Here is a 19,525-nt window from a genome sequence, read left to right on the forward strand (position 1 = left end):
ATTTATTTTGGTTCCACCAGAAGTGACCCTTCTCAGGACGAACTTGATCTGATTTTCTTTCCCTGACGTCAAAATGTAATTTAAGTATCCTGTGACCTATCCCACTGAGATTAAAGCTTCTGACTAGAGCTCTTTCCCTTCCTTATTGACTTTACACATATTCTTTCAGGCTTATAGTTTCTTTTATGGGGACGATTGAAGGGTGTTTGGTAGCTAAAAAGCAATTCAATTCCCCCTTGCCACCCAAAATTGGCAAACAACCATCATCAAGTCCTTAGTGGGCCTTCTCCCCGTGGGTGAGGGTGTCCAAGCAGAAGCTGGGTGATCAGCTGCCAGAGGATTCCACACTGATTGACAGCTGGGAATCAGGAGTCCTGAGGGTTGTTCCAACCTCACAGCTCTGTAAGTCTCTTTCCCATGCAGAGAGAGAGACAGAGACAAAGTGGACAAGCCCAACTCCTAGAGCCCTTGTATTGGCACTTGGTCAGATCCTGTGTTAAAGGTTTCTCGTGCAGATATACTGTCTTCTTAACTAAGCTGTAGGTTCCCCAGAGGCAGAGTGCTCCGCCTTTCTTTTCCTGTTCTACTCTCTACAGTACACAGCCTAGGGTTCAATATTTAAAAGGTATTCAATAACCCCCAAATTCTCTCATCCTTTTAATGGCATGCTTTAAAGTCACTAATGAATACTCCATATTCAGGGATATGGAGATACAGTTAAGACTTGGTCCCTGCACAAAAGAAACCCATAACATCAGCGTGTAGAAAGACTGACTTGTAATAAAGGCTATATCACAGTTATGGGTGTTGGCATATCTATATATCATAGTTATGGGTGACAGAAGTTCAAATGAGGAAATTGTACATTTTTGCTGGTGAGATAGATGAAGAAAGACTTGACAGATGAAATCCTTTGGACCTGGGACTCAAAGGATGAACAGTGTTTTACCAGGTGAAAGTGAATACCTAAAAACTTGGATAGAACACTCCACTCAATGATAGCAGGATACACATTCTTCTCAAGTGCACATGGAGCATTCTTCAGGATAGACCATATGTTAGGCCGTAAAACAAGTCTCAATAAATTTAAAAGAACTGAAATCGTACAAAGTATGTTCTCTGACCACAATGGAATTAAATTAAATCAACAACAGAAGGAAATTTAGGGGATCCACAACTATGTGGAAATTAAACAACATACTCCTAAGTAACCAATGAGTCAAAGAAGAAATCACAAGGGAAACTATAAAATACTTTGAGATGAAAGAAACCAAAAACAAAATACAAAAAACTTACAGGATACAGTGAAAGCAATGCTTAGAAGGAAATGTATAGCTGTAAATGCCTATGTTAAAAAAGAAAAAAGACCTCAAATAAAGGAATTAACCTTCCACCTTAAGACCCTAGAAAAAGTAGAGCAAACTAAACTCAAAGCAAGCATAAGGAAAGACAAAACAAATACTAGAGCAGAAATAAATGAAAGAGAGAACAAAAATACAACAGAGAAAAAAATTTTTTTAAGTTGTTCTTTGAAAAGATCAACAAAATTGACAAAACTGAAAAAAAATAGGAAGAAGGAATAAAAGGGAGAAGACTCAAATCACTAAAATCGGGAATAAAAGAGGGATTAAGAAAGGAATAAAGATTGTAAGGGAATACTATGAACGACTGCATGCCAACAAATTAGATAATTTAGAAGAAATGGACAAATTTATAGAAAAATACAAACTACCAAAACTGTCTTAGAAGGAAACAAAAAATCTGAATAGACCTATAATAAAGGATTGAATTAGTAATCAAAAAGCTTCCCACAAAGAAAAGCCCATGATCCGATGGCTTCACTGGAGACTTCTACCAAACGTTTAAAGAACTACCACCAATCCTTTCAAAATCTATCAAAAAACGGAAGAGGAAGGAACACTTCCCAACTCATTCTAGGAACCATTATTACTCTGATACCAAAATCCAACAGACATTACAAGAAAAGAAAACTGCAGACCAATATCCCTTGTGGATATAGTCACACACACACACACACACACACACACACACACAAACAATTCAACAAAATACCAGCAAACCAAATCTAACAACATACACTACACACCATGATAAAGTGGAATTTTTTCCACGAATGCAAGGTTGGCCCAACATATTAAAATCAACCAATGTAATATACCATATTACTAGAATAAAAGACAAAAACCACATGATCATCTCAGTAGATGCAGAAAAAATCATTTGACAATCTTCAGCACCCTATGATATGATAAAAGCATGCAATAAACTGGATAGACACTTTTCCAAAGAAACATCAAATGGCCAATGAGCACATAAAAACATACTCAACATTATTAGCATCAGGGAAATGAAAATCAAAACCACAATGAGATACCTCTTTACACCCACTGGGATAGCTATAATCAAAAAAGATGAACAATAATATGTGTGGATGAGGATGTGGAGAAATTGAAACCCTCATTAATTGCTGCTGGGAATGTAAAATGGTACTGCTCCTCTGGAAAACAATTTGCCAGTTCCTTAAAAAGTTAAACATGGGGGAATTCCCTGGCGGTCCAGTGGTTAGAACTCTGTGCTTTCACTGCCTAGGGCGTGGGTTCAATCCCTTGTCAGGGAACTAAGATCCCACAGCCAAGTGCCATGGCCAAAAAAAAAAAGTTAAACAAAAGTTACCATATGATCCACCTAGGTATAGGTATACACCCAAGAAAATTGAAATTATATATGTGTCCACAGAAAAAACATGTACATGACTGTTCCCAATAACTTTATTCATAATAGCCAAAAAGTAGAAACAATCCAAATGTCCATCAATTGATGAATGGATAAACAAAATGTGGTGTTTGTGTGTGTACATATATATGTGTGTATACACACACACACACACACACACACACACATATATATATATATATCCATGCATTGGAATATTATTTAGCCATCAAAAAGGAACAAAACACCTATACATGCTACAACATGGATGAACCTTGAAAGCACTGTGCTAAGTGAAAGAAACCAGATACAAAAGTCCACATATGATTCCATTTTTATGACATATCCAGAATAGGCAAATCCATAGACAAAGAAAATAGATTAGTGATTGCTTGCCTGGGCGGGGTGGGGGGGAGGTTGCGGGGAGACAGAGGGCGACTGGGTGTGATAGTTAATGGGCATCACCCAGATTTGGCATGATAAAAATGCTGGTCTGGAATTAAAGCTGACAGTTATATAACTTTGTGAATATATTAAAAACCACTGAATTGTACACCCTAAAGGGGTGAATTTTATGGTATGTGAATTACATCTCAATGTTTTAAAACTCAGATAAGTGATGGAATCGGAATCAGTGTGATATACTTAGCATAGAACAAAGTGGAACTAAACTTTGACTTTTATTTGGTCATTTGTTGCAATAATGTTAAGGAAGAAAAGCAGAGCAGAAGATTCAATGGATTGTAGTAATTCATTCTGCAAAAGTTTAATGGAGTTCTTGCCATCCTATGTAACTATGCTAGTTGCTTCAGAGTGTACAAACCTGAATGGTGCTCAGTTCCTCTCCAAGTGTCTTAGAAGTTAATGGAGAGGCTAGAAGAGGATACAATGGACTGATAGCCCAAAGAGGGCTGGTTCTGCTTGTCTACTCAAGCATTGCGTATGTCAGAGCAGTCCACCAGGCTTCCATTTCTGGGAGCCCCAGATAGGCCTCCCTGGAAAGAAAATGACTGGTGAGATGAAGGCTAACAGGCTGCCCCAGAGACACTTGATTAAGTTACAGAATGAAATCACACCTTGATCTCTCAGATGAGAGAGAGAGAGAGAGAGAGAGAGAGAGGGAGAGAGAGAGAGAGAGAACGGGAGGAGGGAGCACAAAAGCACAGCTGTGGGCCCTTCTGTCCGGGGCCCTTGACTGAGAACAGGGAAGGATTGGGTCAGATTACTCTGACCCCTGACTTAGCTTAGTACAAGTTCCTCTAGACAAGAGGGTAGGGGAGGGGTGCTGTAAGACAGAAAACCTCAAACATAAGAGTTGTCACACAACACGTTTATATCAGAGATTAAGAAAACAAGGGGAATGGGTAACTTGTACGGGCTGTACTTGAAAAAGTACAACCTGGGTGGGAAGAGATGTCCTTCCTCAACTTCAACAAAGTGAAAAAGAACAGAGGCACAGCCTGAACTGTATGGGGCCTGATAGAATAATGGGGCGTAGCTTAGCACCAAGTGATAGGAGACGGGACAGCATCATGCATAAACACCAGAGTGAGCATGACAGTTGACCCATGTCATGGGAACAGCAATGTGGAGACACAGCTAAGATCACAGGGATGAAAAGAGATGTAAGACTGGCATATCGTGGATATAGCAGGAAGATCCTCGCTTTCTTGATGGGAGCAGATTGGAGTAATAACTCTTCTGTTACCATTTCTATTATTAGGTGTGCTTCCCTGACTCTTCATATCTGAGTGGGGCCCCGAGAAACTAAGGTTACACAGAATACAAAGCAAAATGCTAAAAATGACTCAACAAAATATAAAGTGCTAGGGAAAGGGAGTGTGTTTCAAAAGAAAAATGGGTAGCTTCAGGGAATTCCCTGGTGGTCCGGTGATTAGAACCTGGCACTTTCACTGCTGTGGCCCAGGCTCAATCCTTGGTTGGGGAACTAAGATCTTGCAAGCCGCATGGCGTGGGCAAAAAAAAAAAAAAGAAAGAAACAGAAAAAGGGGCAGCATCAGCTTGAAGATCAGGAAAGATTTTATTTACAAAGGTAGTAGCATATGAAGTTGAAAGGATATAAAAGATTTTAAAAAGTGTTTTCTGATCACAATAAATTTGGTTTGATAAATATAGAAAAGAAAAACACAGAGAAAAAAATGAAAATCACAAATTATTATTCTATACTCAGATAAAACCAACATTAACATTTGAGGGGGTACTTCATTGGTGGTGCAGTAGTTAAGAATCCACCTGTCAATGCAGGGGACACAAGTTCGATCCCTGGTCTGGGAAAATCCCACATGCCACAGAGCAACTAAGCCCTTGCACCACAACTACTGAGCCTGCGCTCCAGAGCCCATGAGCCACAAATACTGAGCCCATGTGCCACAACTACTGAAGCCCGCGCGCCTAGAGCCCGTGCTCCGCAACAAGAAGCCACTGCAATGAGAAGCCCGCGCACCGCAACGAAGAGTAGCCCCCGCTCACCGCAACTAGAGAAAGCCCGAGCGCAGCAACGAAGACCCAACACAGCCAAAAATAAATAAATAAAATAAGTAAATTTATTTTTAAAATAAATAAATTACATTCCCCTTTAAAAAAAAACACATTTGAGGGGTACACCTTTCCTCATTTTATTTATTTATACCTCTATTTATAAATATCTGTAATATCTATAAATATAGATATACAGATATGAAAGTGCATGTGTTTGTGAATATATACATACATATATAGATATACCTACATACACACACACACACACACACACACACACACACACATATTTCAAAACAAAAGTTGTGATTGATAAGGATTCTAACAGGGGAAATGGAAGGTAAGAGAAAGACCAGGCACAGGCAAGGAAAAGAAAGCACAGAGGCAATGGAACCTTCCAGAAAGAGTATGAGCTAAACAGGACTGGATTCAAATCCTGCCTCTGCTTCCGTGGAAACATAAGCAAGTTACTTAACCATGCTGAACCTCAGTTTCCTCATGTGTAAAATGGGGGTAATAATATTTACTCGATGGAGCTGTTTTAACGATCCCTTGAGGACATTAAGTACGTAGCAGTGTGCCCAGAGAATGGGAGGCGCTGAGCGTGTGCTGGTGTTGTACAGCAGGCTGTTTGGGTAAGCTGCATGTGGTGCTGCTTGTTTCTGATGTAAGATACTTGCAGGTAAGAGGGAGGCCAGGGACACTCTCTCACTATAGCTCAGGGATCACAAGGATTCCAGATCCCAGCTAAAGGAAAGAGCGAACTGCCCTTAAGCAACAACTCTCCCAATTTCAGGAGAAATCACGATCTGCGCGGGGCACTTAATGCTTAGCCATCTCATGGCCTGTCATTTCGCTCTAATTAGACATACTGTACTAGGCGACAGGCCAAGGTTATGAGGTCACTTTTTCTACAGTTATTTTAATACTCATCATTCTAGAAACTCTTCTGACTCTCATAAAACAAAGTAGCAGAAGGACTTTGATGGCTAGCACTTGTCTGCTGATTCACTGAGTGAACTTGGGTCAGGCACATAATCTTTCTTTTCCAGGTTTTCCAGAAACAGGGTAGGCGGGTTCCTATCCCTGAGCAAAAGCATCAGCACAGGGACGGTAATTCAGGGCCACCCATTTGGGTGAAGTGTCCGTCTGCATAGTCCATTTTTCTCTCAGAGTTATAGAAGTAATTGTCCATCCATCTCTGGCAAAGGAGACCATTATCCTGTCCTTATTGAGATATGGATCTCATTTAGATGTCGGCTACGTTTATGAGCCCTCAATTCATTAAGCCATCAAGACAAACAGATGGTGCCTCACAATCAGTGTCATGGCAAAATGACGTGGAGGGCTTGGAGATGTCAGCAGAAACCTATTTGCAGTGCCATTGAGTATGGCAGTGCCTTCCATAAGAGGCACCTCATTCTCAGAGAATTAGCAGGCTGTAAAAATAGCCCTAAATCATTGTTGGGAGAGACAGAGTGGGGGGAAGCAGAGAGGCCATCAGTATCCAAGGCAGTGGGGGAGAGGAGATGAGGGTTCTGAAAGGGAGACTGTCAATGGTGGGTGATCATGAGAATTAAGAAGCCACAGGAGCCCACAGTCCCTGCCCAGCTACTTCAGCCCCAGTAGCTGAAATGCAGCTAGAGTCCCTGAACTCAGGTACTCACCTCTGCAGAGAGATAGTCTTGAGTCAACAAGTATTTTCCATGTGCAGCACACCATCAGGTGCTGTGGGCGAAAATGTTTAACAGAGGTTCTGATGCCAGGGTGCTTGTAACCCAACGTTCATGCATAACCACGGTACTCTCCATCATACCAAGTACCAGGAGCCAGCTGAGGAGCCCAGGTGGAAAATCATGTTTATCCTTTCTGGTGGAAAGAGCTGTTCCCCTGTGGTGAACAGAAAGCTTTTGCTTCCAGTGATCGATTCTTTCTTTGCGCAATCTAGTCAAACTACCTGTACACAGATTATAAAAATAAGTCAATCTTTTCAGTTATATAGCTTATATAAGATTACAAGTTTTCTAATTTTTAAAATCAGTATATAAGCTACATAAAACTAAAAGACCAAGACCACCAAGGATTTACCCAATTCTGCTTACTCATTCTCTACTAAAAGACACATTTAATAAATTATATAGGATATAAAATTATATAAATTTTTTGGTCATTGTATGATTTGCATTACCTTTTTCTTTTTTTAATTTTTATTGGAGTATAGTTGATTTACAATGTTGTGTTAGTTTCAGGTATACATAAAATTATATAAATTTTTAAGACGAGGTGGTTGTGTTGTTAATTCCAAATCCAATTATCTCCAAAGCAAGGGAATGAGGCAGGAGGGCTTCAGCTCAGTTCGAGAAGTTCCGTGCCCACCCCCCCAACCAAATAACTAACAGGAAGAACAAAAAGGAATTCTGAGGAGCTTCAGTGAATCCAAGATCCATTTTTTAGTGACAACCGCACAGTTTTTTGTTGGAAAATATTATCAGTGAAAACAGTCTTGCATCAAGGGTAAAATGATGCAAATGTATTTCCTTATTTAATCTGTTTAAGTGCTTTCCTGTATAAATGATCCTCTCAACATCACTGGGCCAGTTTGGTCAGAGCACAGTACTATGAGAGGGAAGGCACAGTCTCACCTCTGCCACCAATCTTCAGAAGGCTGGCCGCTTGTCATTCAGTTATCTGCCCACATGTCACTGGCTACATGTGCACAAAAGTAGGAGTAGCATCAAAGATTTACCCAGGTTTCATGTTCAGTTAGTGGGATGGAAAGCAGTTCTACCAACCAAGTCAGGGAATTTAAAGAGAAAGTACAGGATTATGAGGAAGGGGTGTCCAGAGCCGGGGGAAGGAGAAGAGAGAGATAATTATGTTCAGTTACAGACGTGCTGTGGAGTCTGGAATTTTATGATAGCCCAGACCCTAGTCAATTCTCCCTGGAGACTGGACTGTATGGACTATTGCTACTTTAAAGCAGCAGGCCTTGTCAAGGTGGTAGAGGGGTGACACTACAGCATGTAGCAGCCTTCCCTATCCTTAAGACCCAGGATATGGCTTCAAAATAAAGAATATAAGCTACATACTGAATAGTCTTGTTTTCTGGCAGAGAAATGCTGATAGTCCTTTTCTAATGCATTCAACTTCACTACCAAGTACCTCAAATTCACTCAGCTCTTGAAACATCCTGCTCCAAAACCTTCAAGGGCCACCTAATATAATATTGTCCAAGTTCTTTGATTAGCGTTTAAGGTCCTCCCCAGTGAGCTTAGGCCTACTTTCCATTATTCTCTGACTCTGCTTTAGTCACAGATTTTTGCCTTTTCCCCACTCACTGTCCTCCATGCCAGAGCTACAATCCCAGTCTACCTCTATTCCTCTGCCCACTGTTTCCTTTTTCTGGAATATTCTTTCAACTTATTTACATGCTAGTCATCCTTCAAAGCCCACTCATTCAAGCCCCTGTCCCAAGAAGACTTCTTTGAAACTGCTCGCTCACTATGATATCTGCCTGGATTTCCATTCAAAGCGCTTATCACAGACCGTTTTTGATACTTTTCTGTACCTGTTCCTTTGACCTAATCAGATGATAAATTATTTCAGGGAAGGAACTGAGTCTAATTTCTGAGTCCTGTACAGGGCACAATATACGTGTCCAGTATTTGCTGACTGTGACTCTCAAGTGTAGTTTGAAAATAGTCATAGATATTACCAATTTTCTCAAAAGTTTTAATATTTGTTTTAGACAAAATTCCACAAAGATCACACAGTATTTTTTTAAGGATGTCAAAAAACAGACAGTGTAGCTTTAAGCTGAGCCTTAGCCCAAATCTGAGTTTAGAAGCCCATTTCTCTTATAGTGCATATGATCATGTGCGGACAGCTACTTGGAGCATGAGAAGTTACAGAGGCTCCCTAAAAGAGGGGAAATTAGCAAAGCTGTCAGAGACTTCTTGTGCTGCCTTCCTATAAATTACAGGTGGATTAATTTAATACATGAGAACCCAAATAATTTTTTAAAGTCTTTTGCATCAATATTATACTTTGAAATAACACAAAGTAAGAAGAATGGAATAATACATGTTGTATATTTGTCACCAATGTCTTATGAAAAATTATTATGAAAATTTTAATAGTTTAATCATCTGTCACTGTTGTTTTCTTTTAACATGACACTGAATAAAGTAGCGAACAATCTTTAAAAAAAACTTCTGCATCATCTGATACAGACAGGCATCATCACCATTTACCAAGATTTTTGTTTCTACATACGATGAGATCATTTCTTAAACAAATAGGGCAGGGTCTGCATCTTTCTGCACAATGCATGGCATAGGAATTTTTAAACTAATAGCTAACACTCTACATTTATTTCCCCATTAACCACCACTACTTTTATTCCCCACTTTACAAAGGAAGGAAGTGAAGCCCAAGGTCATGGCTAGCATGCGGCTAAGTTGGGACCAGCACTGGTCGGCCTGACCCCAAATCTCACTCTCTGGAAATTAGCAAATTAGCTAACATTATTTTGATTCATATAAATCCTCTTCAGGAATGAACATGCTGTGGTCACTGCTGCAGTTAGCCTTTGTTTTTCCAGAATCAAAGGACTTGACTTCTACTTTACTTTTTTTTTAATTTAATTAATTTATTTATATATTTATTTTTGGCTGCGTTGGACCTTCGTTGCTGTGCGCGGGATTTCTCTAGCTGTGGCGAGCGGGGGCTACTCTTCCTTATGGTGCATGGGCTTCTCATTGAGATGGCTTCTCTTTGTTTTGGAGCACAGGCTCTAGGCGCGCAGGCTTCAGTAGCTGTGGCACGCGGGCTCAGTAGTTGTGGCGCACGGGCTTAGTTGCTCTGCGGCATGTGGGAACTTCCCAGACCAGGGCTCAAACCCGTATCCCCTGCATTGGCAGGAGGATTCTTAACCACTGTGCCACCAGGGAAGCCCTTGCTTTACTTATGCATGATTTTCATATTCAAATCTGTCAAGCTCTTTTATCGCTTTAATTACCCTAAATGAGTTCCTGATCTTCCTACTTCCTTTTTTTTCCAAAATTTTTTTTGGCCGCACTGCCCGGCATGCAGGCATGCAGGATCTTAGCTCCCCGACCAGGGATCGACCCGTGCCCCCTGAAATGGAAGCGTGGAGTCCTAACCACTGAACCGCCAAGGAATTGCTCCCTAGTTATCTTTTAAGCCCTCCAGCTACTGCATCAGTTGCCACTTCTTTTCTTAAAAAAATAAATTCATTTATTTTATTTTATTTTTGGCTGCGTTGGGTCTTCGTTGCAGTGTGCGGGCTTCTCATTGCGGTGGCTTCTCTTGTGGAGCACGGACTCTAGGAGCACGGGCTCAGTAGTTGTGGCTCGCGGGCTCTAGAGCACAGGCTCAGCAGTTATGGCGCACGGGCTTAGTTGCTCTGCGGCATGTGGGATCTTCCCGGACCAGGGCTCAAACCCGTGTCCCCTGCACTGGCAAGCGGATTCTTAACCGCTGTGCCACGAGGGAAGCCCCTGTCACTTCTTCTTTTAACATTATTGAGGCCCTACTGAGCTCAAAGACAGTGTTCAAGGAGATGCCTGCATGAACCAGACAAAATACGTGCCCTCAAGCAGCTGAAAGTACTCCACATGACCAAAGTAAAGGGTTTTTAATTTATCGTACTCAGCATGAATGTTTCCTACCAGTGTTTTAACTCAATTATGAGACAAAAGATTTTCAAAATCCTGAGCCTAAAACACTGAGCTTCTACCTGTGGGATAAAGCACTTGGCAGTCTGCCTCGTTTCGTGGTTACATCCAGAGATTCTAGTTTAGTTAGAGTCCCCACGGTAGCGCTTGATGCCCTGCACTAATTCGCCAGGTAGCTATCGATTGCTCAACGAACAAATTTGGGGCTCTGTCCCGGGAAGTTCACTGCCACAAGGGGCCTCTGACACTTCTTTCCTCAGGTAAACCACCCCGACCTAGGTGGAGTCACCCGTGCTTGCAATGAGTGGCTTCCTCCCACTACAGTGTAAGCGCCAAGCCGGAGGCCGACAGTGCAAGTTCGTGGCGGATAACCGCCAGGGCTTGGGGGCGGCTCCAGCGCCCCACCGCCGCCGGCGCCCCCGAAGGCAGGAACATGCTCCCTCCTCACCCGCAGCACCCCAAGGACCTGCCGCGGTTGAACCCCCTGATCCGCGGCCCCGCCCGGCCGGCGCTCGGGACACCGCCTTCGCTGTGCTCGCTGCCGCCGCCGCGTCCCGAGAGGAAAAGGGCGAGAATAATCTCAAGTACCGCCGGGCCAAGGGCCAAGAGTCCCCCAGCGTCCTCAGCGGAACCCCGGTCGCCGACCTCTCACCTCTGACGCGATCCCTACGTGAGAGCCGGGGACGCGGAGTCGCCGCCCGCGCACGTCGCCCCAGCTAATCCGGAGCTCGCTCCGGGCCGCCCCACCCACCGCGTACAGGCCCGCACTCACCCGCCGGCACCGACACCGGCGTACCAGCCACTGGCTTCTGATTGGCTGAGGCCGGCTGTGGGCGGAACCGAGAAAAGCCGGGCAGACTGCTGGTGCGCGAGGTGGATCAGCAGCTGGTAGGAGCCGGTAGGAGCCTGCGACGTCGTGCAGTTGTAAGTGATGCATGCCGGGGTTTGGGGAGCGGGGGACGCCGGGCCGTGGGATGGGAAGAAGTGAGGCCGCGCTGGGCCAGGCTGAGAGCACCTTGGGAGGGTTGGGGATCGCAAGACTGGGAGTGTGGGCGATGCCTGGGCTGAAGGGGGCGAAGTCTGGTTGGCGGGGCTCAGGCCCCACCTCGCGGTGCAGGGGAGGCTGGTGAGGGCGTACGGAGCCTATGAGGGGATGCAGCAAAGGCTTGAGGAGCGAAGCCTCGCGGATGGAGCTGGGGAGGGACGGGGCTGGGGCCGACTTCGGGGAACTCGTAGAGCGGGGTGGGTGAGGACGGATTGAGAGGGCGGGCGCTCAGGCCATGGAGTCCTGACAAGGTCACAAGAAGAGAGAGGGGAGCGAAGTTGAAGGGTTGAGAGGAGGGCGTAAAACCAAACGACCTTCCTGCCATCGGCTTCATCTTCTCCCCGGGCCGCTATTCCGTTCCACCTTTGGCGACCCTCTTCGGCCCTAGGAAGGTTAAGAAGGACCCGGGCATGTATCAAGCATCTCTGCCGTAATTTACATTTCTCCCGAAAAAGTAAACCTGCCAGATTAGAAATTACAAAACATAGCACGGGATTAGTATTGGAAGCAGCCGAAATGATTCGGCAGGTTTATTCGCCTCTTTTATTTTACCTGTGCGGGAAGCAGTTATTTCCTTCTTCGGGGTAATCCCTATGGAAGGAATCTCTGCTTTCGGAAGTACCCAGACCGGTTTGGATGAAAAGTTATGATGGATTGAAGCGGTACCAGGTCCCAGCATGATAATCGTATTTGAGTTCTGTATACCAGGGGTTCTCTTGCTTCCCTGTGCACCAGAATCTCTCGAAGGGGTCTTCTTAAGATACAGATTCCTTGGGCCCTGCCCCAGACCATCTGAATCAGAATCTTCCGGGGTGGCGCCTTGCAGCCATTTTCAACAGGCTGACAGGTAACGGATGCAAAATCAAAATTTGAAACCATGGTTGTTAGATAGTAGTTCCAGTGACCAAAATGACGGGCTGTGAAGATCCTTAAGTCTTTTACATCACGTGATGCTGGGCAGCTCCAGTTCCCTTATGCCTCTTCTAGGTTCCCATGCATTTGGAAAGGTCTTACCAAGTTTACAGACTACTTCGTGTTTTCCAAACTGGCTTTGAGTATCTGGTTATAGGTGCCTCTTTTTGTACCTGTTCAACTTTCCGACAGAGATCTGGGTCAGCTGCTGCAGGTGGATGAGAAAATGATAATAAAGGAAAATTCAGAAGTGGCGCTAGGGGAAAAAAAAAATCTTCAAATCACACTTGAAATCGTTAGATGAATTAAGTCACTGGGAAAGAAGGTTCCATTTAATTTTAGGCATGACTGACATTTTTTACAATTCAAAGAAAGAGATGTGGGCTCCTGTTAAGGAGTGGATTTTAAATGTTTTTCAGATTAAATACATACCAGCATTATAAGACAGATGATTTGGCAATATATTGTCAATCAAAAGAACCCACAACTGTGTATCAGGAGAGCTGGGTTCTAATCCTACCCTGCCAGAGATGTATTCCTGTTGTTGAGCAGTTCATTTAACCCTTCATAACCTTTTTTTTTTTTTTTTTGCTTCTGTAAAGTAAGCCTATTGGCATGGATTAATAATCTGGGTTTTTACTCTCAAGTTATATGATCTGTACTTACCCTGATATTTTAAAAGTGAACCATTTTGTATTTAGGTGGCTATAAATCATGAATACTTGGGAAACTTCTAGGTGGTCATTAGGAAGAGAATTATCAAAATCTTTTACTCAGGGAGTGTTACAGATATATATTATGCTAGGTATATAATTTGAACCATAGAGTAACAAATAACTTTGTGATATATTGGACTTCTAATATTCCCCTTTATTTTATCCTGAAATGTGCACACAAGGTGTTCTGGATCAGAGACAGATTATCATTAGTCACTTGAGACATAATGACCACATGGTTCCCTCACACCCTGATTCTTTCCCCAGGGACTACTTTCTGAAACCCAGATCTAATGTCCTGTTCATACAAACTGCTGAAAGGTGATCCGCCTCCCTCCTGAAAGGAAGGAGAAGGGAACTTTTGCTCCATTGACCTGTTGGACAGTTAAAGTTATCCAGATGTGAGAGATTAAAGGAAAAACTACCAACTTTCTTGCTTTTAAAGACAATTCCCAAATGACTTCTTAGTTTAGGAATAATTAAGGCAGAGGAAGAAAACATGCTTTTATATATGTAAAAGAAGGTGCTAGTTTTTAAAAGTGGATTGTGGTATATAATGGTTTTGTGTCTTGTGGTTGCAAGGCTCCAAGACCTACTCAGGTTATCATGTGTTCTTTCATAGATACAATATAAGAATTAAAAGAAAAATAAGCACTTATGTACATACAGCTTGACATTTTTATTACTGACTCTACAAATGTGTATAATTGTTAATTTTCACTAAATTTTCCTAATTACCTGAGAATAATTTTAATTGTTGAAAATATTACTTTACAATTTATTCAACAAACATTTTGTGGTCTACTTTATGTAATAAGCATCATGCCAGGCTATGGTATAGACACAAGCAGGACAGGTGTAACCTCCTGACTTCAAGGATTCTAGTGAGAAAAACAGTTAAACTTGCATTTATAAGAAAGAGTTATTATAGAGAAAGCATCGGGTCCTATGGGACTGCGTAACCAAAGCACTTATCATAAACTGGGAGAGTCAGAGAAGACTTTCCAGAGCAGGTCAGTTAAGGCAAGAAACCGAAAAAGGGGAGGTCTTAGCCCAGAAAGAGTATCTGAAGGAAATGAAAAGGGAAGAAACCTTTTAGGCAGAGGAAGTAGCTTGTGCAAAGGCTTGGAGGTTTAGAAAGCATCTATAAGAAGTTTAATGTGATTAGAATGTGGGGTTGGTGAGGGAGGTTGAAGGAGGATTTGTGATAAAAACAGAAAAGTTTTTGAAACTATTGCCTTTAGGAAGTTTAGATTGGTTATGAAGGAAGCTAATAAACATACTGGCCTAAAATAAATACAGTATTTAATCTTACCATCTAGTACATTTATATAGTATCTTGTTGCTGGTTTGTTTTGTTTTGTTTTGTTTACCGCACAGCGTAGAGGATCTTAGTTCCCTGGCGGGGGATTGAACTCATGCCCCCTGCAATGGAAGTGTAGAGACTTAACCACTGGACCGCCAGGGAAGTCACCATTTATGTAGTATCTTGAAAGCCAATCTCAAATATTTCTGAAACCTCCCAAGCTTTTTTATCCAAAAGACATCACATTCTAAATTCTCATTGTCTGTGTTGGCAAAGTGATCACACTCTGGCATGTCTATTTTAAAGAATCTAATTTGTGAAACATTATTTCAGTGTTTACATTCTATCTCTTCAAATATATAGTGAGCATCCTGAACCTTGAGCTTGTTGAACCTTGTATATAATAAAAGCTCAGAGAAAGTAAGGGTTTATTCAATTAGCAGGTAATGGAGCACAAAAAAGAAGAGAAAGTCTAGTCCTAATTTCTTCTATCTAGCTGTGTGATACTGTACAACTCATTGGGATTAAGGTTTTCTTCTCTGTCAGATGACAGAATTGGACTCTTCCCAATGAGGATGGGGGCTTGGAGGGACAATCTCACTTTTCAAACTAAGCACTAAGCCTCCCCTCTAGAGTTGGATTTTCTTTGAGGACCTTGACTACTACTAAACCCCTTGAATAGCAGAGTGTTGAATGAGAGCTATTATTACCGAAGGGAGTATTATGCACATGAAAAACCCAGAGGCTAAGGTAAGACTATATGGGTAATGGCAGTTAACTTTTGAGTTTATTGTAATTGACGTCAATCAGAGACTTGTGCAGTTATATACTATGTTTGACTCCCTTTTTTATCTATGGGTAAAGTTTATAGTCTGTTCAGCTCAGTCAGAAGGAAGTATGTACATAGTTACTGTGACTAAGGTGAAATTGAATTTGTTATGACTTTATTGTGATGAAATGCCTACTAGCGTCCCGTGTAAAAAAACTGACCAAAAAGGGAGAATGGAGCCTTGGTCCCTTTGTGATAGAAATGAATCTTTTTTTCTGCCCTCTAATTCATAATCAGGCCAGTATCTTGCCTTTTTTGGTATCACTTAAAGGAATAGTCTTATAAAAGAAGTATGCTTTTAACTGCAGAACCTCATGGAAATTCTATTTCAGGAAGATTCTTCAATCACCATGTCAAGTGACACAGATGTTTCTCTGTCTTCATATGATGAAGGTCAGGGATCTAAACTTATCCGAAAAGCTAGAGAGGCACCATTTGTCCCCATTGGTAAGTTTGACTTTGATGGTCTAATAAGCTATTGTAAGCTTTAACACAGTAGAAGTGTGGTAAGCTTGTTTGGTTCATCAAGAATTTCCTGAAAGCATTTATTTTTGAATATTTTTTCATATCTTGAAATATGCTTAGATTGGTATGATGTAGCTCTCATTATAAAAATTCTTCTCTGTGTATTCAGACTTCTTGTTTTAGTGACTTATTTCAGTGAATGTGTTGGGACCCCAAGACTACCATCAGTCTCAATGATTTGCTGGAAGGACTCACAAGACTAAGAGTTGTTATACTCACAGTTGGGGTTCATTACAGTCTCTACTATATTAACTGATTGCCTTTGGGGATGGAAGTAAGACAAAGAAGAGTTCCCCTGGCACTCTTAAAGGAATTTATTTACTGGCTTCACAAGCCCACATTTTAAAGATGATCTTAACTTTCTGGATCTGCTACTGTTTGCTTCCAATTGTGGATTTTTAGTTCTGAGGGGGGAAAATTAAAAATTCAATTTGTATGTTAGCTGGTTAATGGTCTCCTAAAGCATCCTTATAAAAAAAAATAGAACGTTGATTGATGATAAAATCATCTTGATTCCCTGCCTGCATGCATCTGACATACTTGTGACTGTTTGTTTTACAGGAATGGCAGGTTTTGCAGCAATCGTTGCATATGGATTATATAAATTGAAGAGCAGGGGCAATACTAAAATGTCTGTTCACCTGATCCACATGCGCGTGGCAGCCCAAGGCTTTGTTGTGGGAGCAATGACTCTTGGTAGGTTCCTACAGGACATTTCAAATTTGTGCCTCCCCATTAATGGATTTCTTTGTAAATAAAACAAGGTAGATACTTTTAGCTGACTTTGAAGCAGTTTGCAAATATCACTTATATTCATTTTCACATAAAAACTGAATAAAAATAGTTCAAGTAGTGACATAGTTTTACTGTCTATGATATAATCTTACTAAGGTTTTAAAGAAAGAAAGAAAAGATAGTACTGCCCATCACTGAGTTTATAATTTCGTTGAAGAGTCTAGATATGTAAATAGGGTTGGTAATAAGATCCATCATCTGGGAGAGACATGATTGCTGTTTTATTGAGTTTTTGAAGGTGGAAAAGATATTACATGCTTTTATAGGCTTTATAATTAATTGACTTTATCTGGTATTATATAGCAAGAGTAACTCCTTTTAAATCTTGATATTTTAACAGTCTGAGCTAGTCACACTGGCCTTGAGATACTTGGGAAATTGTGTAAAAAGAATTTTAGAAATGTGAATTGTTTAACAAAGCAAGAATGTAAGCAGCCTAGTGCCTGGTTCCCCTTGTAAATATTGTATGCTAGGAAGGGTGCTACTTTTAGCTATTTTATGAACTGTTTTTAATTTTTTAACACTGAAGAAAATATTTAAATGCTTAACTAGCATTCTTTTTCTTTAGGTATGGGCTATTCCATGTATCAAGAATTCTGGGCAAAACCTAAACCTTAGAAGAGGAGATGCTGTCTTGGTCTTGGTGGTGCTTGCTTTAGTTAGACATCTCATATTGAGGTTATATGTTTATGTTGAAAATAAATTCTGTGGGTCAGACAATAACATAGTAATTTGAATATTGGCTTCCTTTCTTGCAGGCTTGATTTGCCTGGTGACTAGTTTACTAGCTAAGTCATTCAGGGGAGTCAGATTAGCACAAAAACATGTCACTTTTAAATGCACTTGATAGTGGTACAGTGTCCACCTTCTTAAACTCTTCTGATAAAATTAGTTGTAAAGAGGACAACATGCCAAACCTGAAAATGCTCCCAGTTGCTGCAGAATATCATACGCTTTTGATGTAATGTAGGAATCCTATTTACCCCAGTTAATTTAACTCTTTCTGACTGCCTTGTGGACTGAGTACTGTTTTTAAGGTCTGGCTGGCTCTTGAAGAACCCTTTCAGAACAGTGCACGGAATACAACATTATAAACCTCCCAGCAACTATGTGTGTGTTTTTAAACCAAACCTAAAGAGCTGGTAACAGCTGCTTTGAAGTAGTATCTGTTTCAGAATCATAGTTGTAAACATGAGAATAACTTAACTGTAGATCCCCGTTTAGCTGTTTTGTAATTGCAGAATTATAGTTTGCTGCTGTTATATTAGAATAATTTTTAAATGGCATTTTGAAATAGAAGTGTGTATTTTAAGTGCTAATGCAAAGGTAAATGAAAAATACTTTTTAAATGTGTGCAGTCTGTTTATTTCCTCTGAAAGAATCATAAATGTTAAACTAAATAAATCGCCTGTAATGGAAGTGATTTATGAGCAAGCTGGTTTGGTCAGACATTGTACAAACTTTGGTATACTACAGAATGCTTTGTTGTACTTGTGAAATTCTCTTGTCTAACCTGAATTTACATTCCATGGTGATAACATGGTAAATGTAATGTTATTAAAGTAAGTGAACACATCAAATGTCTTGTATTTACTTCAATTTGGAAAAAACTATCATTCTTCAAAGTAGCACAAGTAGTTCCAAGAAAAGAGGGAGAACATTTTATGCCTTTTGTAGGAGCCATAGTTAAAGACTATTTAACAAACAGGAATAATAGTAACGTTTATTGAGCATTTACTGTGTGCCACACACTGCTCTAAGCACTTTTCATGTAAAATGTCATTTAAGTTTCCTAACAATCCTAAGAAGTAGGAGCTATGAGCCTCATTTCGTGGAGGAGGAGACTGAGGTGTGAATAGTTTTAAGTAATTAACCCAAGGTCACATAAGCTAGAGAAGGTTGTAGGTTTGGGACTGGAACCTGGGCAGTCAAGTAGTAGATGCCAACAGAGACTTGAAATGTTGGCCTTTGTGAAGTTAATGCTGAGTGGCAGTGGTTATCATAAATTAGTACTGTTAGACAAGAGGGTACGGCATGGTCTTGGCTCACTGGTCCACTGACTATGTAACCTGGACCAATCAAGGTTTTCTCAGTTTTCTGCTAGTTAGAAATGAGAGATTGGACTACGTAATTTCTATAGTCCTATCTAGTTTATAGATCATTAGATGGGTCTATGGGAAATGTGCTTTAAAACTATAAGCTATTACTAGGGACTCTTCTCAGCCTCCAGTAGACATTATAGGAGTTGCTTGTAGGCAGTCCTAACAATTATTTCATGAAGGATAAGCCTTCTGTAGAAGAACAAATTTGTGAACAAGTTTCAGAAACTTTCTAATGGATGAGTACATTATTGATTTTGTTAAATAAATACTAATTTGAGAGAAATTGATCTAGACAAATGCCAGAGGATAGAAGAACAGGAGCAAAATGTTGAGACTGTAGTGAGCATATTAAGTGATCAGGAGA

General features: G+C 41.0%; 1 protein-coding gene across 1 annotated transcript; it reads left to right on the top strand.

The window, feature by feature from the left end:
• The first annotated feature begins 11,635 nt into the window (after nucleotides 1-11,635).
• On the top strand, nucleotides 11,636-18,639 carry HIGD1A (HIG1 hypoxia inducible domain family member 1A). The gene is made up of 4 exons (XM_022553766.2): nucleotides 11,636-11,855; nucleotides 16,072-16,186; nucleotides 16,826-16,960; nucleotides 17,628-18,639. The coding sequence occupies exons 2-4, from the start codon at nucleotides 16,090-16,092 to the stop codon at nucleotides 17,675-17,677; spliced, it is 282 nt and encodes a 93-aa protein (XP_022409474.1). The 5' UTR covers nucleotides 11,636-11,855; nucleotides 16,072-16,089; the 3' UTR covers nucleotides 17,678-18,639.
• Nucleotides 18,640-19,525: the final 886 nt, after the last annotated feature.

This window comes from Delphinapterus leucas, chromosome 10, assembly GCF_059928025.1.
Source record: "Delphinapterus leucas isolate spDelLeu-1000000601 "Yukka" chromosome 10, BTC_Dleu_Yukka2, whole genome shotgun sequence".
Taxonomy (NCBI): Eukaryota; Metazoa; Chordata; class Mammalia; order Artiodactyla; family Monodontidae; genus Delphinapterus; species Delphinapterus leucas.